Raw genomic sequence first — 27,793 nt, forward strand, 5'->3', positions numbered from 1 at the left:
CAGAAGGGCAAACTCCTATCTTCTCTGGGGAAACTTAACTTCAATCCAGGCTGCAGAGACTCCCCACAGATAAAGATAAAAAGGACAAGTAAAATGGGCAACTCCAAGTAAAATATCACAAAACACACAGAAATGAGAACCAGCAGGAACAACAAAGAAACTCCCAAAGATTTCAGATATTGGGATAACAACCATTTTACCATATTCAAGGAAATAACACTTAAGTTTAAAAAGATTAGGAGGACTTTCCTGGTGGCGCAGTGGTTAAGAATCTGCCTGCCAATGCAGGGAACACAGATTCGATCCCTGGTCTGGGAAGATCCCACATGCCGCGGAGCAACTAAGCCCATGTGCTACAAATACTGAGCCTGTGCTCTAGAGCCCGCGAGCCACAACTACTGAGCCCATGTGCCACAACTGCTGAAGCCCGCATGCCTAGAGCCCGTGCTCCGCAACAAAGCGAAGACACCGCGATGAGAAGCCCGCATGCAGCAACAAAGACCCAAAACGGCCAAAAATAAATAAATAATTTATAATAAATAAAAAATTAGGAGGGAGTAAATGACAACGAAGAATAGCCAAGCAGATTTTGAAATCTAAACAAAACAAAACGTGAAATAAAAATACAGTGATTAAAATTTAAATTCAGTGGATGGATTAGATTAGGCATGACTGAGGAGAAAATTAATAAACTAGAAGACAGAGATGAAGCTATTTTTGAGAATGCAGATCATAAGGACAGAGATTGAAAAAAATGAGAGGTTAAAGAGAAATGGAGGGGCTTCCCTGGTGGCGCAGTGGTTGAGAATCCGCCTGCCGATGCAGGGGACACGGGTTCGTGCCCTGGACCGGGAAGATCCCACGTGCCCCGGAGCAGCTGGGCCCGTGAGCCATGCCCGCTTGGCCTGAGCGTCCTAAGCCTGTGCTCCTTAACGGAAGAGGCCACAGCAGTGAGAGGCCCGCGTACCACAAAAAAAAAAAAAAACACACACACACACACAAAAAAAAAGAGAAATGGAAAGATGAGGTCTAACACATATCTTGCTGTAGATGTCAAAGGAGAATGGGAAGAAGAGCAAAGATAATAACTTTTAACACTAATAATTTAAATTAAATTTGTTAGAATAACCACTAAAAGAACATAACTTCAAATAGAAAAAAAGTGGAGGAAAAGAAAAGCAAAAAGGAGGGGAACCCCCCACCACACGCCCACAAAACCAAAAACTGGGAATCAAGCATGTCAACATGGATAAACCCCTAAAAAAAACATGTTGAAAGAAACCATTTATAGAAGAATACACAGTGTAATTTTCATTACATAAAGTTCAAAAATTGGCAAAATTTAACATATTGTTCAGGGATACAATGAAGAAAACGCAAGGATATGATTATATACACACATTGGAATACATTTAATTACACCCACACACTCAAAAAACATAAATGGCATGGAACACCCTCAGTGAAAAACCCTGGTCTCCTAAAGGATGTTTTGTTAGGATCTGCAGGATGCTTTCCTGATCTACTGTGTCCCATAATGCAATGCTAGGAAATGAAAGCCAGCTAAATAACTCTCAAAGTGCTACCTTGTTTGACTTTCTACCCAAAGAGTACTTAGCTAGTTAGATCTTAGACATGACATCACAAAGTCTGAAAAGGCTCTAATAGTAGAAGGTTATACTGACATCCTACCGACGCTTACAAGCCTGTAAGTATATAGAATGATAAGCCTCTGCTTCTAACAGAGGCTTTCTGATTTTATTTTACAAATGATGCCTTTTGATACGTTTTTGTTTGAAGGGTTCCACGTGGCAAAAAAAAAAAGGTTGAACAGCACAGCAGGAATCCTAGCTTCCTGGAGTTGGAAGGGAATGCAGATCACCTTTCTCAAGTCTCAGTATAAATACAACTGAAAACTGTGTGAATCTGAGCAAGATTATGGATTTTAAAAATAATCTTATAAAAGCACATCATGGTGACCAAAATGTGCACTCAATAAGCAATCTGCACGGCAGCAAATTTTAGAATTGCTGGTTTTCTGTCCTCTCTTTAGTCCATCATCATTAGAAATACCCAATGGCCCTAGAACAGCAAAAGGAACACACAGCAAATCTCAAACCAATCTAAGCAAAGCAAAATCCAGCCAACCCCTGCCCTGATCCACCACACTGGATCCGTGCATCTTATTTATCATGTACAGCCTCCCGACCAGGGGATTAAGTCTACAATCTGTTGAAGTCAACTCCAGCTATCCCTTAATCAGAAAGATTAAACCTAAATATGAGAAGGAAGATATTGGTGTTTGTCAGTGGGTCATCAAAATTTGGAAAGTGACTTTATTTTGGTAAATAAAAGGTAGAGAATTTGCCTCCACTAAAGGCTCATGGAGTTGGTGAATGAGAACATTTCCAGCAGATGGCATGTGAACTTCTGCCAACCTCAGCAAGAACATCCTTAATCCCACCCGCTCTCCTGCCACACCTACCTAACTTGCCAGGGTTTTGCTGGAAAGGTCAAGCAGCCAGTCTGTCCCAGAACATAATGACTGGTTCTCTTGTTCACCAGCCCTGAACAACTGGTGTGTGGGCTGGTCATCTCTGGGAGACATGGTATTTGATACTGTGCTAACTGGCTGGCTAGGAGAAAAAAAGAATACACATTTTTTAAGTGGTTCCTTAGCATTTTTTCTACAGTTACATCAAATATACATCTTGGCTGAATGATTATTAAAATTCAGTAGTGGTTACAGCCAAATACCACTGCTAGAGAACTGGTTGTTTGGGACATAAGAATGAATCTGAAATTTATCCAAAAAAATCTGTCTTAAATTATTAAAATTGTCAGAATTTTCCAAAGTAGACACTAGGCAGGAACGATTCTTAGCACCATCAGTTGCTTTACTGCCCCGTGTGGTCAGCATCTGCACATCTGTAAATACTAGGCAGATGCTCACGGTTACCTGAAGCTGTGGAAGAAGTTGTCGTTTGGCTGGCCCTAAAACCAAATTGAGTGCTGCGTCCTAACAGTAAGATAATGACTTTAAAAGCACTTAAAAGACTGTTGCCACACTGATTAATTTCCATTTTGCAGGCTTATAAACTTCTGCTAGCTCAGAGAATATAAAGTGCATCCTTAACTTATCTAGGTAACAGTCTATTTCCCTACTTAATTATTTCTAACTTTCTTAGTTTTAACTTCTTGGTTAAAAAACTGTGTTTGTAATTAACTGAAGTGCTTTACTTAATCTTATAACATGTACTTCAAATAACTGACAATATACATACCCATAATTCTCACAACTAAAATGCTTACCTGTACTTGAAATTTTTCAGATATTTGCAATAAATCCAAATGTCAGGACTGAATGACTGAAGCTATTGTGCTGATTGGATGGATAGCAGTCACCTCTGTGTTCACACAATCATTAATCACGTACTAATTCACGAATGCAGAAAATTTAAGTATTCATTCTATTTCTTGGGCTGAGGTTGACGGCACTGATAGTACATCTTCATTTTCACTTTTTTTTTTTAATTAGTTTATTTTTGACTGCCTTCGGTCTTCACTGCTGCACGCAGGCTTTCTCTAGTGGCGGCGAGCGGGTGCTACTCTTCGTTGTGGTGCACGGGCTTCTCATTGCGGTGGCTTCTCTTGTTGCAGAGCACGGGCTCTAGGCACACGGGCTTCAGTAGTTGTGGCTCACGGGCTCTAGAGCACACGCTCAGTAGTTGTGGCACACGGGCTTAGTTGCTCCGCGGCATGTGGGATCTTCCCGGCCCAGGGCTCGAACCCGTGTCCCCTGCATTGGCAGGCGGATTCTTAACCACTGCACCACGAGGGAAGTCCTTCATTTTCACTCTTCATCTGAAGTTCACATACATAATCCAGTAAAGATGAATGAAAATTGACTTTTGCCTGTACTTGTATCAAATTTTCCTAATGTAACTTTTGTGCTGCCATCGATGTAAATCTTGGAAATACTCTTTGGTGTCTTATAACTCTACAGTGAATGCTTATTATGGGTAAGTCAAGTTGTAGGCACTTTTTATGGGTTTAATCTTCACAATTCCACCATTTTACAGGTGAGGAAACTGAAGCCTGGAGCAGATGTCACTTTCTTCTGGTGTAGGCTGATGTGTACATCTGATTTGTAGAACAAAAAAAAGTGAAGAACCATCCTTGCAGATTCAAACTAACTGGTCTGCAAGGCTGAGTGAACTTTGGGTCTGTCTTCTTAAGAGGTAGGAAATGGCATACAGAACTTGAAATCTCTTTTTTTTTTTTGGCTGTGCTGCATGTAATCCCAGTTCCCCGCTAGGGATTGAACCTGCACCCCTGCATTGGAAGTGTGGTCTTAACCACTGGACTGCCAGGGAAGTCCCCTCTTATTTTTGAAGGAGCTCTTTAATTTCTACGTAACCACACACGAACAAACACTGCTTCTTTGCCCTCATGCCAATAACCAGCTCTATGCCCTCTCTTCTACTACATTCATGGTAACTTGGATGAGACCCTTACCTTCGAGGGTGTTTCTGCCAAAATAAACCTAACATTTTTCATGTAGCACCTCCCTGCAATGGCTTTCGCCTTTCTCAAGTACCAAGATGCCCACCTTGTCTTAGCTGTACTGGTTGATCTTACATCTTCACTTCCCCACAAACTGAGTTTTCTTTCAACCTTTCATCATGGCTCCACACTGGGAAACTTAGGTTCTCTTCCTTTCCAGCAGTCTAAATCCTGTGCCATCTTCATGGATCAGCAGTCATTTGTTCCCAGCTCCCATGTCTCATATATTCCACTTATGTGTATGTTACTTGAAATGCCTCTAGTCTTATATCAAGGTGCCTGAAGAACAAGATGCTATGTTAGGATCTGCTGTTTACTGCAGATAGATGTGGGCAAGCCTAATCCAGTAGGTACAAATCAGTAATTTCTGTGAATGGGTTTAAACGTATTATGTTGACTATCTAGCTACATAAGGATGGCAATACCTGTCTTTCTGAATGGTTTTGTAATGGTGCTATTAACTTGAGAACTGAAATACTTGATAAAATTCTTTAAGAAAAACTAGAATTGAAAAAATTACACTAATAATCGCAACAAATTCATTTCCTAGTTATTTCTTTTGTATCTGCTGAAAATATCTATAGGTATTCTGTATGCAGTCAGTGCTCAGAAATGCTTTGCTAGGGACACCCCTGATAGCGCAGTGGTTAAGACTCCACGCTCCCAATGCAGGGGGCCCGGGTTCGATCCCTGGTCGGGTAAAAGGATCGCACATGCGTGCCGCAATTAAAGAGCTGGCGAGCCGCAACTAAGATCCAGCGCAACCAAAGAAGTTAAAAAAAAAAAAGGAGGAAGAAATGTGTAGCTAGCTATGGCTCAGTATCAGGTCATAATAGGGCTACAAACAAAAGGCAGGTGCTACTTAGAACTCAGCCAATTGAGATATTCATACACATGAAACAACTGGGATAAATTATAAGCCAACAAATAGCATATATTTACTGAATACTATTCTGAGCCAGGCATTCTTCTGAACATATCTCATTACTTCATTCAGTGATTCACAATGAGAGGCAGATACTGTCCCTGTTTTATAGCTAGGGACACTGTGGCTCAGCATTTAAGTCACACACTCAAATCACACAGCTAGGGGAGGAGCCAGGACCTGGACTGAGTACAACCACTAGCTTATAAAAGCAGATGTGACCTCAACTGCACACGGAGATAAAGGACAAATGAGAAAGTAAGGTTAGTGCAGATTGGGATTTACAAGGCAAAGCCTCGAGTTCTATCATCACATACTAGTTTCAAATTACTTGAGTCTCTCCTAAGATCTTATGTCCTAAAACCAAAGACTGATTTTGTTCTCTACTTAACCAGTGCTATGCCTGTTCTTTTTGGAAGAATTTTAAGCTAGATAATACACTCCATACTTTATAACCCAAGCCCAATGGGTTATAAATGGCCCAATTTTACAACTTTATAGGATTTTGAAATCCTACAAGTGATACAATTGATAATGTCCAGGGCATAGATTAAAGATTTATGAAACTGACACCACTTATTGTTCATCTTCTTCTTCTTGTAGTCAAAGAGATCTGGGAGAATATCATAAGTAAAATAATGCAAACTCTGAATTTGTCACAAACATGGAGCAGGAAGGAGCTAGAGCTCACGAGGTCATCCTCATTCAAGTCAGGAGCACACTGGGGGTAAGAACACAGACTATGCCTCAGGGCCAGAGCTTGTAGTGCAGACTTTGCTCTTCTCTCTTCTCTCCACAAGCAAATGTCAGTTCAAACAATCCCTCACTAGGAGGTCCTCTCCCAACTCCCTAAGAAACACCAGTTTTTGATAAAAGAAGGTGCTTTTCAAATGACACTCCCTCCACCCACTTTTAATGTACTTGAGAGATTAATACGCATTCGACACACTTGTGACAAATGTAAAAGGACACAACACTGTGTTCCATATGAATTAGGGAAGGGAGAAGAGAGCAAAGGTCTGTGTATAAAAACACTGGTGGTTGATTTATAATAATTTAAAAAGTAGTTCTTGAATTTTACTGCCAAGTTCAAATGAACCCAGATAAAAAGAAAACTATGTATGCAGATGATGTCACAACTCACTAAGTCCCACACCTCCCTAAATAGTAGGGGAAGATACTTCAATCTCATTGCTCTACTTCAGAAACTTAGTTATATCCAGGTAAGAACCTGAAGAATATGAACATCCATATTATAATCCATCTTGGAAAACAGACTATTTAAAGGAAGACAAATCCAAATTGAAACTGTGTGGTTTCCAGAGCAATTTATTCATTAAAGGCTACTCAATATGCCATCAACAGTTCTCCTGTGTGTATTGTGCTGATAAACTGACACTGAGAGAATTTAACAAGTTGATCATTTAATAAGTCTGAATTTATTTTCACCACATGGTATTGTACATGGTCATCTGTTGAAACAGATTTCTTTTTAACAGATCTTAGTTTAAAAAAGTCATAGATACTGTGAGTTCTGTATAAACTGCTGGATAGTAAGTTAGTTCCTTTGTTTTGACTTATAAGCCTCAACTTCACCGCAGAATAAAGAATGTAGGCCAAAGAAAGCATAATCAGTCACTCGTATAGAACAGTATTGTTTCTATAATTTGAAGCTTTCTGAATGGACGGGTTCGGGCCTGATGTAACTGTAAAAAGATTACTTAATGAATAGGCTATATGGAAATTGTACAAAATGTTATTAACTTTAATCATTAATAGCTTAAACAGCACTATGTTACTAATTGCTATTCAAACTCAAAAACCTGTTTTTGAATCCCCATAAAGGCGGCAGATGTACACAACCATGCCACCTTGTACTTAGGGGAGTGTCAATATATATTTCAACAGAAACTTTGGCTTCAGGAAAGAGTCACAAACATTTAAAATAATGGCTTTAATCGTCATTTTAAGTATATCACAGGGGAAAGTGTGCTTTAATTAAATATACATACCAGTGATGCTGGCAAGGTTGAAAGTTACTCCTAATGTTGATAGCTATAAAAACTAGCTTGTACATGATAAGACAATGAGAAAAAAAGCAATCCCTTTGAAAACAAAAAACAAAAATAGAGTTCACAGTGGTTTGTATCCAACAATATGCATTTTATGACAATAACATGTACAGATTGAGCACCCTAGGGCTCTCTTTATATCCTAAAGAAAGTGAGCATTTACATTATTCATGGGCTGTACTGAATTAAAAAAAAAGATCAGTTGTACACTCAACCCCTTAGAAAGGATAAAATGTCCTGGGGTGTACAGCTTTAACACCATCATTAAAGTTGTTTGCAAAAAGGAACAGAGAACTAAACAAAACAAAACATTTTTCCTTGGGAGTGGAGAGTCTTTCATTTGCTGTTATAACCAGCAAATACTATTCATTAAGTCAAAAATGGAAGGGGGGGCCCACAAACACTTTTTGAGCAAGCTGACCAATACACATTACACTTTTAAAAATGAAGGTTATACACTATATGTTACAAGTCCGAACTAGGCAGTGTCAAAATGACATCTATTTCTTTGCTTGCTTTGTGATCATACCCCTTGGAGGTGTTACGGGCCTCGTGGCATTCGGCTTCTTTTTTTCTGCAGGTTTTAAAATCTGCAAAGATTCAAAAGACCATGCATTTTAGGAAATACACTCAACCTCAAATCTTAAATTTCACTCAAATCTTTTGTTAGAAAGTTTTTGTTTAAAACTGACCCAACAACTTGGAAGGCCCCACTGGCATATTAATACAAACCAAGCTGACAAACATTTTGGTAATAAATGCTCTGATGAACAGCTAAGATGTATGAGCTGAACAAATTTTGCCTCTGGATAAAATGACAATTTTTGGAAGTCACACCTTTAGGTATCCCTTCTGATGGGTGGTGGTGGGGGAGTTCTTTAGAATAGTGTCCCTCAAACCCCTAGGGCAGCAGTTCCCAACCTTTTTGGCACCAGGGACCGGTTTTGTGGAAGACAATTTTTCCACAGGGCGGGGCTGGCAGAGATGGTTCAGGTGGTAATGCGAGCGATGGGTGAAGAGCTACGGAGAGTGGCAAATGAAGCCTCAGTCGCTCACCCAGTGCAGCCCAGTTCCTAACTTGGCCCCGGGGGGTGGGGACCCCTGCCCTAGGGAATCCTACCACAATCTCTGGGAGCTGCAAGCTCTCCCTGATACTTGGTTAAACACAAAAAACACCTGTTTTAAATTCAGTTAACTGATGACTGCCACATGACTTCAGTGGCTGTATTTTTGTTATGATTGGGCTAGCCTGAAGTCATACAAGTTTATTCATAACAAGTGAATGAGAAAAAGACTGAGGTAGACTTTATGTGTAAATGATTCTTTTGTGCCTAGTGAAGGCCAAATGATGTCATGGTGAATCAATAAGAGGTTTTATAGAAATTAGACTAGAGGAAAGTGGTGGGAGAAGTGAGTAATTACATAGCACATCTGGCACATGGCAGTCAGTATTACTTTCACGTTCAAGTGGTGATTTAATTTTAGCTGAACGTTGCATTGACACTGTAGTTTTAGACTTACAGTAAAGGAGCCGTAAGCATACGGAGCTAATATATTGTGGTTTTTATGTATTTAAATAATGTAAAAACAGTTAAATTCAACACTGGAGGAAGGGTTCTATGATAATTTTTTTCCTTTAAAAGGAATTCACTCATTACTGAACTAGGACAAACACCAGTTAAGGGAAAATAAAAATTCAGTCTACTCAACATAAATGAATAGTAGGCAGAAAGTAGCACTTTTTAAAAAATCAGTAAAATTCAGACATAATAAAAGGAAACAATGCTGAAAGCATCCTCTACCTGAAAAGAACACATTAGTGTTTCGTCCACACTCATCATGGCACCTGCATTGTCAAACTCTCCACAATAATTGGGTGCAGAAAACAGAGTGACCAACTGCCTCTTTGCAAAAAATTCATATCCATCTTCAACCACCTTGGAGAGAAAACATTTTCAGTATAAGGAGGTGCAAATTTTAGGGGGTAAAACCACTCTTCAGTTTCCCGTTGAGCCTGATATCCTGTAGGTCACACTTCCAGAGACGTTTTGTATAAATAAGCAATACCTACCCACCAAAATCAACAAGGAGAATCTGTGCTCACACACATGCTCTTAAGTGTACATGTAAAATTCAAAATCAATACCTGATGGGCTCTACATATAAGATCCAAATCATGCTTATGGAGAAATTTTGCAACCACTTCTGCACCAAATGTGAAGGACACTCCTCTGTCATTTTCACCCCAGCCTAAGACATCTTTATCGGGGTCAGACCACAAAAGATCACAAAGAAGACCTTGATCTGGTACATCAGTTGGTCGCATAATTCGCCGAATCTGCTCCATAGATTGAAGATCTGGTGATAAACCTATTAAGTGAAAAAAAAAAAAAAAAAAAATTGAAGGAAACAGAACTTTAAAAAGGATGTTAGACCTGCTGTATAAAAAAATAAATAAAATAACATTTAAAATTAAAAAAATAATAATAAAAATAAAGGCTCATGTAGCAATGCTCCTTACCACTTAAAAAAATAAATAAATAAAAAGGATGTTACCACTTTAACAGCTCCATTTGTCTACAGAGACACCCAGTGACTCTTACAAAGGCTTACATTAAATCTTTGGCTACGTTTTCTTATTCAGCTTTGGTTAAAAAAAGGCGGGGAGCGGGGGCTTCCCTGGTGGCGCAGTGGTTGAGAGTCCGCCTGCCGATGCAGGGGACACGGGTTTGTGCCCCAGTCTGGGAAGATCCCACATGCTGCGGAGCGGCTGGGCCTGTGAGACATGGACGCTGAGCCTGCGCGTCCGGAGCCTTGCTCCGCAACGGGAGAGGCCACAACAGTGAGAGGCCCGCATACTGCAAAAAAACAAAAAACCAAAAAACATGGGGGGCACTGGAACTTATTACATGCACTAATTTGCAAGGTACAGTGTGCTTAAATAGCATATGGAAAGTTACCTCAACATACAGAGCACCCTGGTGACCATTTGTAGTGACTGGGCATAGAGGATGCAGACACTCAGGTGATGTAGCTTTCTAGGAAACCGGCGCTGTCCAAGGACCATAAAATCTATCAGACCAGCTCAGATGTAGCTGACTCTCATATGAGTTTAAAATCACATGCCCAACTCTACCAAAACCAGTTTAAGTATATAAGGAAGGCAGGGATAGTGGATTTATTAAAATATAGTGAGTTAGCTCTTTGATGGTTGTCTAATTTCTGATCACAGATGAAAAGAAATCCTCTTTGCAATTATTATTTTTATTACATAATATACAGCACAACCACCAAGCAAAATAACTTTTAACATATAAGTCGAAAAATTTCTGAAAGGAAAGGATCAAAAACAGACCAAGGGGAAGTCTATTCACATATTCAGTATCCTAGAGGATCTATAGTACAGCATATTAATTGTTTAATTTTATATTCAAAAATCCTTTTGCTCTATTTTCAAAGCTGTTACAGAACCCTTAATTCCCTGTAACAAATCAATTGGGTACTCTGGACTTGTATCCAAATGATCCTGGATGTGCCAAAGTGGACCCAAGATTTAACACAGCAACATAGGAGTTACCTGACAGAGGAAGTCATCCCAATGATAACTCATTGGGATGATAAATATCAAAGTGTACACTCCTTAGAAGAGATCAAAATCTATGTGGAATTAAAATCAGCCCACATACCTCCATGACAGCAGAATATTTTCTCATCCACGATGGCTGCTATCGGTAAACAGTTAAAGCAGTCTGTGAAAGTTTTCCATAGTTTAATGTTATATCTTCTTTTACCTGTAAAAATTTTGGGATGGTTAAAAAGAGACTGGTGTTCTGTAGGTACATTCCCTCAGGACAAGTCCTCCAAGGCAAGGTTCTGACTACCTTAAGTAAACAAAAACTATGCTTTTATTAAAAAAGAGAGAATCAGATATATATAATACTTGGAGATGTCTGATTTATAAGCAACAACTTACAGTTTCATATGAAGTATTTTAAAATTCCATGGAAGTCTGAAATCAGAATTCCAGATATAATGATTAAGGATAACCATTAAACCTCAACAATTATTTGATAACACCAACTCTGTGTGAAATCTAGTCTGTCTTGTCCATTCTCAACCTGCAAGTAGGTTCCTATTTCTAAAGGCAACTAAGAACTCACACATGTGCCATTATAATCTTCCTTCTGAGGAAGCCTCTGAGAGTTAACACCCATCTCATCTACCACCACCCTCAATAAGCTACTGGAACCATTTAATTCCCACCCCCTCCAAATATTCTAGTAGGAAGCAAAACGACTACAGAGGAATACAGATTGCTTACTGCAGGCACACCAGGATAGCCCTAACATGCTGCACAAACACTGAGAATGCCCCCCCACCAAAAACGTTACAGAGTGGTTATATTCCCACCTCACCAACCCATATATTCCATGCATTCTGGAGTCACTGTGTGCTTTCCACAGGAAAACTATGTTTTGAGTAAAAAACCCACTCATAAACCCTGGAAATACAAATCTTTCTGAATTGGATGAGGAAGACCCAATTGTTAGGGTGCCTTCGTCTCCTGTACACTCCATACTAAGGTTAAAAGCACTAAAGTTAAAAGCACAATCTTACTCCTAAACCAAGTTTGTCCTCAGTCTCTTCTCCATTTTCATCCTGTGGATACTGAAAGGTTTACAGCTTTCAATGTACCCTTTCTTTTGAGTTCGAGAAGGGCCCAAGCAACAGGCTTCCTGAACCACATCTTCCACACTCCACTGCAAATCAAGTCAGGGAGAAAGTTTAGCACAGGTTTGAAACGCAATGCAAATTCAACAAACGTTTGACTTCTCCCTTTGCAGAGGAGGATTTCTGTTTTTTCTCCTAATAGTTTATGTTTCTCTATGACTGGGTATAACCCTCACCATGGTTCACCCTGTTTTGTATTTCTTTGGAGGCCACTAATTCCCTTTGTCCCACATCTTCCTTCACTGGATTTTTCTGGAAGCCTAACGGAATTCCTCTCTACAAAAGCCTGAAGGGGAACCTGTGCACCTGCAATTTCCAACAATGGTAATAATACAAGAACAGGGCTGGGCTGTCCTAACCCCTATGTATAAAAGTGATTTGGTTCTGTCTCCATTTTCTACTGAAGCCTGTCTCTGAACAACATTCCAATGGCTCCCCTAGATTTTTCCTTTGCTCAGATGCTGCATTTGCCAGTGCCAACAGATTCTCTTCTTTCTTGAAATCTGCTTCACTCCTTGATTCTTTAGTTTCACAACGCACTCCAGCTACTCTTATGGATTCCTTTGCTATTTTTGTTGGCTTCTCTATCAAAAATTAAGATCCTTGGGCTTCCCTGGTGGCTCAGTGGTTAAGAATCCGCCTCACAATGCAGGGGACACAGGTTCCAGCCCTGGTCCAGGAAGATCTCACATGCCACGGAGCAACGAAGCCCGTATCCCACAACTACTGAGCCTGCGCTCTAGAGCCCACGAGCCACAACTACTGAGCCTGTGTGCCACAACTACTGAAGCCCGCGGGCCTAGAGCCCGTGCTCCGCAACAAGAGAAGCCACCACAATGAGAAGCCCGCACACCACAACGAAGAGTAGCCCCCGCTCACCGCAACTAGCGAAAGCCCGCACACAGCAACAAAGACCCAATGCAGTCAAAAGTAAATAAATTAAAAAAAAATTAAGATTCTTCCTCCTGTTGTCTCTGAGCATCTTAATTAAGTCCTGGGCTCCTGTTTCCTCTCCTCTCTATATACTTCCTCCCTAAGGCCACTTCAGACCACTAGGAGCATCTGGCTCCAGGATTCCTGGATAATTGCCAAGGTCTCTTCAAGCTTCCAAATCCTCAGATTCTGAGCCAGACCCCTAATGCAGTTTCCTATTACTATACACCAGACAGCTCTGGTATCAGAAAAGTATAACACACATTCACATTTTATCCAACAACAGACACCTCGGCTATTCCAGGACTACAGTCATAAAATTGGGGGTGGAGGGAGAAATTGTAGCACAGAGTGCTTGTTACACTTAGGAAATAAGTCTACCACATAAAACAGTGGTTTTTAAATTGTTCCATGGAAATTTCCATTTGAATAAAATTTTTCAGTACAATAAAATTTTAACAAAATTATCAAGGTTTTTAAAAAAAGTCAGCAAAGCATCAACTGAAAGCCACCTAAGTCAAGAACATTTTTAGGCCCACAAATAGACTGGGTGGCAAATGATACCTGCCTGATGGGAGAGGGGAAAGCTGGAGTACAAGGTCATTACATCAGTCTTAAGGACGAACAAGAGTCAGTGCTGACCTTCTAAATCATAGGGCCTCACATTAAACAGAAACAAAAATGATGTAGCCAATACCTTTAGACTAGGATATATGTCACAAGGAAGAGATCTTATGGATTTGAACTTCGTTAATGAAAACAACAAAATACTTGCTAACAGCTGTGTAAAAAGGAACCTGTTCTAAAAAGCAGTACCTGTAACAAATACCTAAAACAAAATTATAAAATTCTCTGCCTCTCATTTCATTACCTAAGGAGTAGTAACTAACTGCCTTACTAGTACTTCTCTAATAGACTCATTGTCAATATCAAGTATCTTTCCTGCCCAACTCAGGTGTCCCAGTCAGTTCAGAACCCACAGTATTTTTCTTCTTGGTAATCCCTCCTGCCTCATCCTGTTTTGTTTTGTTTTAATTTTTTACTGAAGTATAGTTAATTTCCTCCAGCCTCATCTTATGAGCTGGGTCTCAGGGCCATAGACATACATATATAGTCATGTAAGAGGTTGCAAGTACGAGGGCCAAGTCTATAAACATAACCTTTCTAGCAATGTACTTCTAACAAATACGCTAGCTGAACACATCTATGTGAAACTGAGATGGAAAAACACCATACCCTGAGAGACTATAGGTTATTATTACAGTCTAGGGGAGGGTCACAGTGACAATGCTTTACCAGTCTTGTTATAATTATACTGGCAAGTGCTAGTAATTCAAATTCCTTTTCCTCCCAGCCTGAACCCTCCTGCTGGCAGAAATGATGAATACAAAAGGAAGATGGAGGTAAGGATTTTTTAAAATTAAAAAAAAAAAAAAAATTTTTATAGTTCCTTAAAAACAGCAGCACCAACAATAAAACTCTCCACCAAAACTGATTATTTTCAAGGCTTTAAGAAACTTGTTTCTGGGACTTCCCTGGTGGCGCAGTGGTTAAGAATCCACCTGCCAATGTGGGGGACATGGGTTCGAGCCCTGATCCGGGAAGATCCCACATGCCACGGAGCAACTAAGCCTGTGCGCCACAACTACTCAGCCTGCCTTCTAGAGCCCACGAGCCACAACTACTGAAGCCTGTGCACCTAGAGCCCGTGCTCCACAACGAGAAGCCACTGTAATGAGAGGCCCGTGCACTGCAACGAAGAGTAGCCCTGCTCTCCGCAACTAGAGAAAGCCTGTGAGCAACAACGAAGACCCAACTCAGCCAAAAATAAACAATAAAAGAATAAATAAATTTTAAAAATTAAAAAAAAAAAAGACTCTTGTAAAAAAATTTTTTTTTTTTTGCGGTACGCGGGCCTCTCACTGTTGTGGCCTCTCCCGTTGCGGAGCACAGGCTCCAGACGCGCAGGCTCAGCGGCCATGGCTCACGGGCCCAGCCGCTCCGCGGCATGTGGGATCTTCCTGGACCGGGGCACGAACCTGTGTCCCCTGCATTGGCAGGCGGACTCTCAACCACTGCGCCACCAGGGAAGCCCTACAAATATTTTTAATTAGCTTCCCCCCGCCAATTCTGTTTTCTCCTTTCAGCACAATTTCAGATAGTAACTGCTATTTTTCCTGGGGTGCAGATGTGCCAGAAGGAAAAAAACTATATTACAAATTACAAAAAGTAATTATTTGTATATTGCAAGTTTCCATTTACATGAAATGTCTAGAGAAGGCAAACCTATAGAGACAGAAAGTAATTAGTGCTTGCATAGGGCTGTGGTGATGGTTGCATAACTATGAATTCACTTAATCACTGAATTGTACACTTAAGATGGAAAGTTTACAAAATGAGATTTTATCTCAAAGTTGTCAAAAACGAAGCTAATTATGGACAGATTCTCAGAGTTGTACTAAGAATTAAATTATCTGTGACTATTAATCACAAAAATTATCTTAAAGAAATCATCACTGTGATCGCTACTTCCTAATCTAATCATCACATGATACAAGAATCCAGGGGATTATTATATGGCAATGAGTGCTATTTTTTACACCAAGAAAGAAAAACCAGGATAAAAACAAGTTAATGAAATAGTAAACATGAGAAATTACAACACTACATCTAAACTCGCAAATCCTAACAGAAATATGTTCAGTTTATGACCAAGAATCTCAATTTGAGTAAATCTTCCTTAGACGTAGAAAGTACTTACATTCATCATAAAATCCATAAATTCTATTGATGCTGGCACATTCGTGGTTTCCTCTGAGAAGAAAAAAATTCTCGGGATATTTGATTTTGTAAGCCAATAAGAGGCAAATAGTCTCCAATGACTGCTTTCCCCTGTCCACATAGTCCCCAAGAAACAGGTAGTTGCTTTCTGGCGGGAAACCACCGTACTCAAAAAGTCGAAGCAAATCATAGTATTGTCCATGGATATCACCTAGAAGCAAGAATTCTGTTACATACTGTCTTCATACATATAGTCCAAACCACTAACATTACTAATTTCCAAACTTGTATCATATTTAGTTCAACTGAGCTTAGTGATAATTTTAAGTGTATGTGTGTATCCAGACTCTCACACAAAACTCAACTAATTGAGAATTTATTTTATGGAAAGGATTATTAATGCCTAGGCAGGGCTTCTTGCCAAGTAACAGGGTTTTCCTTTCAGGTTGGCCGATCAATATCAGATCTCCCACAGCTCAGTCTCTGGGGATCGTGTCAGCAGAAGTGCTGCACTCTTAACAAGCCCTGGCCCGGTGTGAACAAAGGTGTACACACAGTACACCCACCAATGCATCTGGCTTTCAATGTCTCCCTGCTAGATAATGCCAAAGAGCATTTTACTTAAAAACAAACACCACAAGATTCATCAATGCAGTCAAATATGTTAGAAGAATAAATATAATATTTCTCAGATAGAGTTTAGTTTTTATACCAGTTATCTGTATCTATCATGTAGAAACAGAACTACAATACGGCATATTTTTAGGCATAACCAGTGCTGCTTTAAGCTTAAATATAATCCCTATATACTCGTAATTCAGGCCTTTTTTTAGCTCTCCATTCTGTTTCATTTCTTTCCTTTCTTCTGCAATGTTTATATTCGTTTAGTGAAATCATTTTAAGAAAATGCGAAGTACGTCTAAGCATGTTAAGTCCATTAGAGGTATTTATTCTAAAGCTACAATTATTTAATTTTAAGTAGTTCCAGGTTACTCATAAATAGTAAATGATTTTGTTGGCTAACACAAGGTCATCTATATATCCTTGACTCAGTCCATCAATCACGTAACCAAAGACAACTGTTACTGTGCCAAAACTTACCACATATTTTGAGTGGTGCTTCAAGTTCTAGTAGGATAGGCTGACTGAGAAAGATCTCTCTGGACTTTAAGCACAGTCCTCTGATTTCATTCTCCTGTAGCTGGACATTCTTACCAGGCTTGGACCCTCTCACTGTAGGGGAGAAAAACCCCAATTCAGTCAAGAGAAGTCAAAATAAGATTTAACGTAAAAATTAAAAATATCGGAAAAGGTAGAAGTTTTAAATAAAGAGGAGGCAAAAACATAGTTTAACTACTTTCTGGCTAGGCTTTATTTTCAGGACACTTATAAAGAACATGATTTTAATGCCTAATTACAATCTTAAAATCTTAAACAGGATTTCAGAGATTTAGTTGCATTTTCTACACCAAGGTAAGACTTCTTTACAGTATCCTGATCAAGGGGTCATCCTCTCTGTGTATGAATACTGTTAGAAAAGTCTTATCGCTTGCGAAATCAGACTCCCCCTGGGCACAGCTCAAGGCCTCAGTTCTGCATCCAAGACATACAATTGGCCTGGTTCACCTATAACCCGCCCACCAGGCCAGCTCTTTTTGCCTCTCTGTCTTGTCTTCCCTTCTCCAGCCTTATAAATGAATTAGTATTTGTGTAGCAGGAGATTTTAGAGATTGTCATGTTACTGAGTTGGTTCTAAGAATTCCTCGTTTTAAAATGTGAGATTGGAAATGCTCATCTCCCCTCTCAATCAGTGTTTTTTAGAGGTTCACAGGTCTCTCAAGGGTCCCAGATTTATCTATGAAAAAACTTAAGTGTTGTTTTCATTTCATTAAAACACACTGTATGCTTGCTGTGCATATTTTGCTGTGCAACTTTCTGGGCCTGCACTTGTGAATACAATCATGCCTCTACAGGGCAAAGGATGTCAGCGTGTGCTGTGAGAAAGGTTTCCTAGTAATTTGAACAGATAAAAATTGAGAAAAGGCAAAAAGAAATCATGGCACAGCACCAAGTGTCCTAAACTCCCAAGTGCCCACATCAGAGCACTCTGAGTGCTACTTGCTATCAAAGTGAAGTACTATCAAAGTGAAGTACAAGATATCCTCTGGCCTTATAACAATTCATATATCAGCAGGTAAGTAGTAGTAGGAAATAAAATTCTGTTTTGATTCCAGTTGTAACAGACTAGACAGTTATTAAATACATAATAAATAGCACTGAATTGCTAAATTTACCTTAATTTCACAGTTATGAACTGGCCTGCTTGCCAAAAACTCACAATCAAAGTCTTAATACTTGTTATGCACAAAAGACTTATGAAAACAAGCACTCTCCAAATTAGAATTGAAGCAAAAACTCCGGACCAGACTAAATACAAAACTAAGGCTACATCTTTCCACCATTAAACCCAATATAAAGTGATGAGCAGATTAAATCAATGCTGTTAATTTAAATTTTATCAGTTTTGGAGGCTTGCTTTGTATTCAAAATCACAAAATCATTTTGCCTAATAGCTGAACAAGAGCAAAAGGTTTAACTGGTTTGTATCTAGCTTTGTTCTGTAAATATCTAAGTAACATTACAGAGTAATAAAAACTACAAGTAAAAAACTCTGATGCCTGCTGAGAATTTTTTTCCATTAAAAAGGGCTGTGTCCAAGTTTGAGAAATACTGTCTTAGGGGAAGCCATCCTTCAGCCTTTATAGCCACTGAAACTGAATTCCCTGAAGAAACAAGTTTTGAGCAGAATGGAAGGGTGTTATTTTTTTTCAATGAAAGACAATAAATAAGAAAGGATGACACGTGAGAAGAGTCAAACTCTTGAAGGGCACAAAAAAAAGAAAATGTTGAGTGCACTGAACTGGGAGCTAGAAGCCCCAAGTTTCTGTCTTGATTTTATAGCTTGGGAAAATCACCTCTTTGGACTCCAAAATATGTTAACTAAACTAAATGACTGCCAGTCTCATTCTGATCAAATATTAAGAAACAAGAAGTAATTAAAGGGAAAGCACAGTAAGGATAATCTTTTGAGGGAATTATGCAAAATAGACACATATATAATATTTACAACAGCAACTGAGCTATTTGTACAACAAAAAATGATTTTTTTCAGAACCAAAGTAATTTTTTCTCTCTAGACACACAAAGGAGAGAATTCAAGAAACACTCCCAATGGAAAGATGGTGGGATCCCTGCTTCACTGGCCAGAAAACCCCAATCATTAGTGATTTTACCACAAGTCAGCCAGAAGCTTGGGCAGACTGCCCAACAGGAAACTTTATTTTTGGCTAGGGGACTCCTAGATGCTTCTGGTTTCAACCGGAATCTTTTTCAGAAGAGCCCCCACACCTGTAAGTGAATAGCCCACTCTAAGTCTTTTGGGAGAATATGTAATAACTGACTTACACCTATAAGGAACACACAGGCTATTCTTTTAATATGAATGCTATCATATTACACCAATGCCATCAGATTAAATCAATGCTAATATAAATTTTACTGGATTTGGAGGCTTCCCACTACCACCATTAGACATAGTTCATGGTAATTTTAGTCCTCTTATTTTGCTTGTCCCTCAAGTGGGAGTGTACAGAGATTAGTAAAGAACAATACTAACAATTTAAAAAGTATTCCTAATGTGGAGTGAGGATTTTTTTTTAATTGGGGTACTGTTGTTTTACAATGTTGTGTTAGTTTCTACTGTACAACAAAGTGAAGTAGAGATCCCTGTGCTATACAGCAGGTTCTCATCAGTTACCTGCTTTATACCTATCAGTGTGTATGTGTTAATCCCAATCTCCCAATTCATCCACCACCCACCCCCTGCCCCTTGGTGTCCACAGTTTGTTCTCTACCTCTGTGTCTGCAAACAGCTTCATCTGTACCATTTTTCTACATTCCACATATAGGCATTGGAGTGAGGATTAAATGCAGTTTTTCCAGAACAAATCAAGATATATTTTATATTTGATGAACAGCATTCATTAAAAACAACATAGTCCCAAAGCTTCTTAAATTCCCTACAATTAGCTCAAAAAATAAAATTATAAAAATAGAAACTGCCAAAACCATCTACCAACTGGCGAATACCTGCTCATTTTTCGTGACCACTTAGATATCACTTCACTCTGGAAAACCTCTCTTAGCCATCTCCTCTCCCCTCTACAAGTCTGCTTTATGCTTTCTGAAATGCTCTCACAACACCTGGTCACCGCCCAGCACATACTGTGTATTATAATTGCCAGTCTGCTTCCACCTATTCATCTGGACCTCCTGGTAGAATGTAAACACCAGGACCATATCACTTGCTCTGCAGTGTACATGCCCATGGTCAGTACATGGTAGGTGCACAAAATCTGTTGCATGAATGAAGTCTGAATAAATCTCTGTTAATTTGTGGCATTACAATTAGCGTGCATTCCAAGCTATATACTTTTTTTTTTTTTTTTTGCAGTACGCGGGCCTCTCACTGTTGTGGCCTCTCCTGTTGTGGAGCACAGGCTCCAGACGTGTAGGCTCAGCGGCCATGGCTCATGAGCCCAGCCGCTCCGTGGTATGTGGGATCTTCCCGGACAGGGGCATGAACCCGTGTCCCCTGAATCGGCAGGCAGACTCTCAACCACTGCGCCACCAGGGAAGCCCCCAAGCTATATACTATTGATTAGCAAAAAACAAGAACAAAAATTGTGTCTGTGCCTTAAAATTACAAAGCAATAGTGTCATTTCCCCATAGGCTTTACTAGAGTTTCTAGTTTAGCACATAACTGTTTTTGTCATTTTACAAATTCATAAGCAATAATAAAGATAAAAAAGTGAAAAAAAAGGAATTTGTTCTTCATTAAACTTCTAAACCAAAGGAGTTTTTATAGGACAAACTACTGAAACTCCAACATACATTGCTCCCTAAGAAAAATTTGATACGGGATATAAAATCATAAGGCATCCTTACATACAGGAAGCATTAAATAAGAACTAAATGATGTAATCTGTTTAAGACTTTCAATATTCATTTTTACCATGCTTCATTCATATAGTCAACAAAATAGTTGCTGGGCACCACTACATGCCAGACCCTGTGTTGGATGCTGGGGATACCCGGGCAACAGGACAGACAACTCTGTCCTTTTTCTTGAGAGGTTTAAATTCTAGTGGAGGATGCACAAAATAAGACAAACTAGGTAACCGCAGATTATTATAAACGCTGTAGGTAAAACTAGCCATCCATAAAAACTATAAAACTAAAAGTTTATCTCAGGGACATCTTCAATACCATTAAAAACACAAAGCCTTGAATATCTACTTTATCGCTATTAGCTACAAAGAAAATATGCAAACAGTACAGCTCTGCTCAATAAAATCAGTCACTACTTCATGGTTTAAAACCCTCACTGTGCTCTGTGCATGATGGGAGAAACCTACACAAAAAGGAGACCCTAGGTGGGAAACTCAAGGGCTGTCTCCTCATGATACCTTCCTAAGTAGTAGTTCAAATTGCATGTATCAAATTATTTCAACAATTGCCAACAGAATCCAAAATATTCCAACAAATATGAATTCCATTTTCCAGGTGGAATGTTTCTCATAAGTCCAGGTGCTAGCACTGCATGGAAATAAAATCAGCAGGCACAGTGAACATAGGTAGGTTAGTGATTGATATATCAAAATGGTCAACTTAGATCTTAAACGTGTGACTCCTCTCTCTTTTTTTTGCTGCACCGTGCGACTTGTGGGGGAACAGCTTATGGGATCTTAGTTCCCAGACCAGGGATTGAACCCGAGCCCTCGACAGTGAGAGCTCAAAGTCCTAACCACTGGACCGCCAGGGAATTCCCAAACGTGTGATTTTTGAGCGAAAACTTTTATCTGGTTAAAATGGTAGATTCAGAAAAAAATGCACTGTGGCTGTTACCAGCAAGGACTGCTCTGTTTTGACTTATCTGATCATTTATTTATCTGGCAAATCACTAACATGAGCACATGATAAAAACTCCCATGCAATTTTACTGAAAACAAACTGATAAAAACCTGATATAATAAAAGAATGTCATTGGTGATTATTTGTAATGCCAGCTTTTTCTCACAAAACAACATTAACTTTTCTGACAGCCTGGTAACAAAGCAGAGATGAAAACCATAGAGGGAAATTTAAGACTACTCTGGGATTATTTATGAGGAATAAGCAAGTATTCTTCTTGCCCCTTAACTGTTAAAAGAAGATCATAGGGCTTCCCTGGTGGCGCAGTTGTTGAGAGTCCGCCTGCCGGTGCAGGGGACACGGGTTCGTGCCCCGGTCGGGGAAGATCCCACATGCCGCGGAGAAGCTAGGCCTGTAAGCCATGGCCGCTGAGCCTGCAAGTCCGGAGCCTGTGCTCTGCAGTGGGAGAGGCCACAACAGTGAGAGGCCCACGTATCCCAAAAAAAAAAAAAAAAGATCATAGAAAAGGAATAGCATACCCACCAAAAAGCCTCAGCTGAACTATAATCAAGTTTTAAAACCTAAAACTGGCACAACTGGTGTAAAAATAAATCAACAGAGATTTTGCTAACAAGATAATCCTATTAAAGTAGGTGGCAATCTTAACAATATGCCACATCATATTCATTTCAGTGACAATCAATAACCTCACAATATCTGACAGATTTAGGAAAATAAAACCTCAAACCAAAGCAAACAAAAAACAGTGAATATTTGTAATATTAAAACTTTCCTGCAAACAATGGAGTTCTTTTCTACAAAAAATATAAGCCACAAAAATGTTAATCGAGAATCACTTGGTTTCTCTGCAAAGTCACCAGCAGGAAGACATCCACTTTCTGGCCATCTTAATTTCTAAACCACCCCTCCTCCATCCTGACTTTCCTAACTGCTGGTGTTATACTTTGGGCATTTAAAGGTGATACCAATTTTCTCAAGGCAGATAATCAGGATATAGCTGCAAAACACTGTCTATTGCTCTCAGTAAAGAACGTTGAGTTTTCTACATCTAGAGTGAAGCCAATTTATTGAAAAATGTTTAACTCTCTACAGTCTAGCCATCAATTCTGATAAACTACCACTGATTAGACTTCCCATCTGAACCTACATTTGTAATGAGTGGTTTTCATTTTCATAAGCCTTAATATCAGTGACATACACTCTCCTCTAGATGAGGGATGCCAGTAAACCCCAGAGTAGGGGTGAAATTGGAGATTTCAGATAAAACATCAAGACCATTAAGTAAATCATCTATTTTTACATGCTTTGGATACAGTGGTCTGATCCTAAAACACAAAAATTTGTCCCAGAATTCTATAAACTCCAAAGAGATTGAATCCTTCCTTTTTCTTCTTGAATAAGATTTTCCAGCTTCCTCATTTACAAAGCAATTCATATCAGAATATTATCTCCTTCACAATTCAATCTTTAAGGTCTACTAACAGCCGTGATGGTAAATTAAGTGAAATGATTTCCCTGCTTCAAGATCAGTAATCCTCACCCTAGTCAAGCAGACTGATTGGCACTGGCACATACTTTTGCAGAATAGGTTATTATAGGACTGCAGTTTCCCAGATATAAAACAATCTCACCAACCTCTACCGCAGGCGGGCTACCAATGCATGGCGCAGCATGGCATGCATTTCCCCAGCTTGGAGGAGGAAAGCCTGGCCTCCTGCTCCTAGGGCTAACATTCCCTCCCTCAAGCACAACAGAATGACACACACCACCCCGTTAGATTTCACTGCTGGGTCTAACATTCCCTCCCTCAAGCACAACAGAATGACACACACCATCCCATTAGATTTCACTGCTGCCTCCTGCTACTGACAGGCGAGGAGGCACTGTGGGCACAAGGAAAGTAATCCTTTCCATGCTGTGGTTTAGGATTGGTGCAAGCTTCTGATCATGCCTCTACAAGAGCTTTCTTGCCTTACCTTATAGGAGAGGACGCGGCATACAACTGACATGCGGGAGGGGTGGGAAGAGCAGGGGGCTCACAACACAGACTTCTTGTAATTTAGAGTATTAGTAACACATTACTTTAATATTACTGTCTTTATCAGCAAAATGCCCTATGATCATTGATTCCAAGAAAAGCCTCTAATGGGTGAAATTATCTGATGTGTAAAGAAAAAATAATTGCAGAGGTCTCATTAGGAAAGATTATTTTTGTTTTCTTTGGTCAGCATTTTAAGATTTTTTTTTCTTTTTGCCATTACGATTGTCCTTTATTATCTTCAGGACCCCTGTCTTTTAAACATTACAATATAAACATATTTCATTTCACACCGAATATCTAAACACATGGGTTACTTTTACAAGTCAGAGGATTAAGTTAGTAAACGCTGAGGGCCAGGGCTGAGGTCATATTTAAATCACTAAAGCAAGTCAAGCAGTTGTGCAGAGCTTGGCACAGTCTTTCAGTTTGACAACCGCCATCTTCAGAGCCAAGATGCTTCTGGCAAATCAGGATGTGAAAATAAGTTACAACTGCCTGCTCTGCAAGAAAATAGCTAGTCATCACCGCTCCCTGAATGAGATCACTTACAAAGTTACTCTGCCTCAAACCTCACTTTTCTCCAACACAGTAGGACTATGAGACAAATCAGCAGCTGGCTTATTCTCTAAATCCGAAGTTTTACTGTGCACTTATTTAAATAAGTGAACATGAATGATACGAAGGAGTGACAACCTTAAGGTTTTATCACCCACAAGGCAGAGATCTTCTCAGGTGGGTTGCAGAAGTGATGCCTCCTTAAGGAAAATCTACTAAAAAGTTTAGAGTAGAAAAGAACTGCAAAGCTGTACTGACTAAAATCTAAAACCAACACGGTATTCTCTTAAATAAGACTTCACTTTTGAATGGTCTTTTTAAGTACTATTACCGAACTACTTCTTAGTTTGTACAGTCCTCCACCTTAAAAAAAGAGACAATCTCTAACATGTAAACAATTCTAACAAGGCCACAAAACTCACATTTCCCTCCATTTTCAGATATACTCAAATCTTAATTAAAATTTTTACAGGAAAAAGTTTGTGGGGCATTAAAAAAAGGAATCACAGAAATTATCAACCTTTTCTACCTTGGATTATATATATTCTCAATGGATCATTTTCAACCGTTTCCCTGCCCATTTAACACTGACTAGAAAAGAAGGAAATTTACGTCTGTTGAGCAGCTAGCTTATTCCCCAGGAATTAAAACACAATGCTTTATTAATTTCAATGAAAAAAATGAAATGTTAAAAAAAATCTGGTTTTCAAGTACAAAACATGTATAGAAATTATTAATAAAGACTGATCTCATTATAAATAATCCAAGTTTATCAAGGCAAATTTCTTGGCACAATTTAAAAAACAAGATTAAAATTAACAAAATGTTATATGAATACAGAGTTATGGGCAACCCTGGACTTAACAAGACTTACCTAATCTTAAAATTCTAATGTTTCTAATCCACAGATTCCATTTTTTCCTGCCTTCTCAACGAAATAAAGCCAGCTCTTAACTAGTCGCACGAGTCCCTGCATAGATATGCAGAATTTACAATTTTTGAATGAAAAACAAAATTTTAAGTTCTTTTCTTATTGCAAACTGTTTAATCCGTTTCTGACCCACTGCTGCCTCACATAAATCGAAGAACTATAGTAACTGGTATTAAAAGTGTGGTTCTTCGGTTTGCAGGGCAGAAGTTGAGACACAGATGTAGAAAACAAGCGTATGGACACCAAGGGGGGAAAACCCCAGTGGGTGGGGATGGTGGTATGCTGAATTGGGCAATTGGGATTGACATGTATACACTGATGTGTATAAAATTGATGACTAATAAGAACCTGCTGTATAAAATAACAATAATAATAATAAAGAGAAAATAAATACATTCATGAAGGTGCAAAAAAAAAAAAAGTGTGGTTCTTAAATAAATGCCAGGTACTAACAAATAAGGTTTTCACCCACAAATGGCAACATTTCAGGGGTCTATTTAATGGGTTTTTCTTTTAAGAAACTATAAAATGAAAAAACCTTACAGAGATTAAGAAGAGATATTTTTAGGAGTTTCATTCTAATGACTTAAACAAAAGATCTGCAAATTCTAACACCAGAACTGTCCAACTGTTTATGCTCTCGACTCCATCTCTCACAGCATTTATAGTCCAACAATACTTAGAAATGTACAAAGACAAAAAGCAGTTAAAACTCAGCCAAATCTACATTATCCAGTATTCAAATTAAGAAAGGGATCTGAATTCTTTCAAAGTTTGGAATTAGATATTAGTATTGATAGATGTGCTCTGGAATTTGGGGGGTGGTGAGGGGTGATTTCATTTCGGCGTCCCTCCTTAAAATCCGAATTTCATCCGTCTCCCACATCAATGTAAATCAATCGCCAGGCACCTCACGAGTCTTAGGTCAGCCAATATTTAGGATTTTTTTTAACCTTTGCTCAACCACTTGACACCTCCTTCCTTCATACATAGGGTGACTTTAATGACTTCTAGCTCCTGGCTGCCTGGGTTTGAAACTTGACTGTTACTGTGTGACCTTGGTCAAGTGACTTCACTTCTTTGAGTCCTATCTTCCTCTGAAAAACAGTAAAATATAATAGCACCTACCTCGTAAGGCTGTTGGGAGTATTACATGAAATCTGTGTAAAGTGCTCCAAAAAATGCCTGACACACAGTAAGCGCTTTAGAAGCGCTGGCTAATATCATGACTGTATTTATCCGATGAACGCAAAGCGCTTACAGAGCCTGGCACATTGGAAAGATCCTAACGAAACTGTCATCACTGCTGGCTTCTCGGTTCAGAGGCACGTTCAGAAAAGAGCGCGGAGACCTCTTCAAGATAAGGACAACTTAAAAAGAGTATTTGGAAGGGCAGGAGAATATGAGTTCCAACATCCCCTTGAGATATGAACGTTCGTCACCAAATAACAAGTAATGGGCCCCTCGACCCCAGCCTCACAAAAAATAAAAATAAGCAGGATAGGAAAGAAGCCCCCAAGCCCAGTGGAATCCATATCCCCATCATGTTGCTTTCCAAGAGAACGAGGACCAGAAAGTTCGTAACGTGCCGTCCTGTAAGTTGGACTGGGGCCCCCAACCTTCATCCAAAGATTGGTCGGGTGTGCGGGGCGCACTGGGGTACGTACCGGAAACGTGGGGGTGGGGAGCGGAGTTTTCAAATTTCAAGGCCAGTAGGAAGGCTGCACCCTCGTGCAATGAATGAGTGGAGCCAGGAGTGTCCGCGGGTTGGCCCAAGTACGGAACCCCGGGCAGCCTCCCTCCCGCTGCAGCCCCCGGCCCGCGGGCGAACTCGCGGGGCTCACTCCTCTCGGCGCTGCAAGTCCAAAAGGCCTCGCAAACCCCCCTCCCCCCGCGAGTCCCCGGAGCCGCCCGCCGCCCCCTTCACCTTCCAGCAGCCGTTGGATGATGCTGTCGATGTTGAGCTTATCTATATCCGCCATCGCCTTCCCACCGCCGACCCTCCCGCAGTGGCGCCGCCGCCGGCTCGCGCCCGGGATTTACACCTCCTTTCCCACGCCACGAGCACAGAGATGGTGGTGGCGGCGGTGGCAAAAGCCGCGGCGGGTCCCCCCCAACCGCCCTACACCCTGCTTCCTCCTTCTCTCCCCACAGGAACCACGAGAAGAACAAAATGGCCGCCGACTCCTCAGCCAGCCTCGGGCGGCGCACGGATGTGCGCGGGGAGTGCAGCGGTAAGGCCGGGACTTCTTTATGGGCAATA

The 27,793-nt window shown here is 39.9% G+C and overlaps 1 protein-coding gene across 2 annotated transcripts; it reads right to left on the reverse strand.

Moving 5' to 3' along the window:
• Positions 1–6,804: 6,804 nt before the first annotated feature.
• On the reverse strand, positions 6,805–27,742 carry PPP1CC (protein phosphatase 1 catalytic subunit gamma). 2 transcript variants are annotated; one of them, XM_024758612.1, is made up of 8 exons: positions 27,458–27,742; positions 17,110–17,241; positions 15,989–16,219; positions 11,250–11,354; positions 9,710–9,933; positions 9,366–9,500; positions 8,093–8,153; positions 6,805–7,197 (listed from the first exon to the last, which is right to left on the reverse strand). In XM_024758612.1, the coding sequence occupies exons 1-8, from the start codon at positions 27,510–27,512 to the stop codon at positions 7,127–7,129; spliced, it is 1,014 nt and encodes a 337-aa protein (XP_024614380.1). In that variant the 5' UTR covers positions 27,513–27,742; the 3' UTR covers positions 6,805–7,126. The 2 variants fall into 2 exon arrangements, with proteins under 2 accessions (XP_024614380.1, XP_024614379.1); XM_024758611.1 differs by having other exon boundaries at positions 6,805–8,153; positions 27,458–27,740.
• Between the last annotated feature and the right edge of the window lie 51 nt (positions 27,743–27,793).

This window comes from Neophocaena asiaeorientalis, unplaced genomic scaffold (assembly GCF_003031525.2).
Source record: "Neophocaena asiaeorientalis asiaeorientalis breed wild unplaced genomic scaffold, Neophocaena_asiaeorientalis_V1.1 scaffold77, whole genome shotgun sequence".
NCBI lineage: Eukaryota > Metazoa > Chordata > Mammalia > Artiodactyla > Phocoenidae > Neophocaena > Neophocaena asiaeorientalis.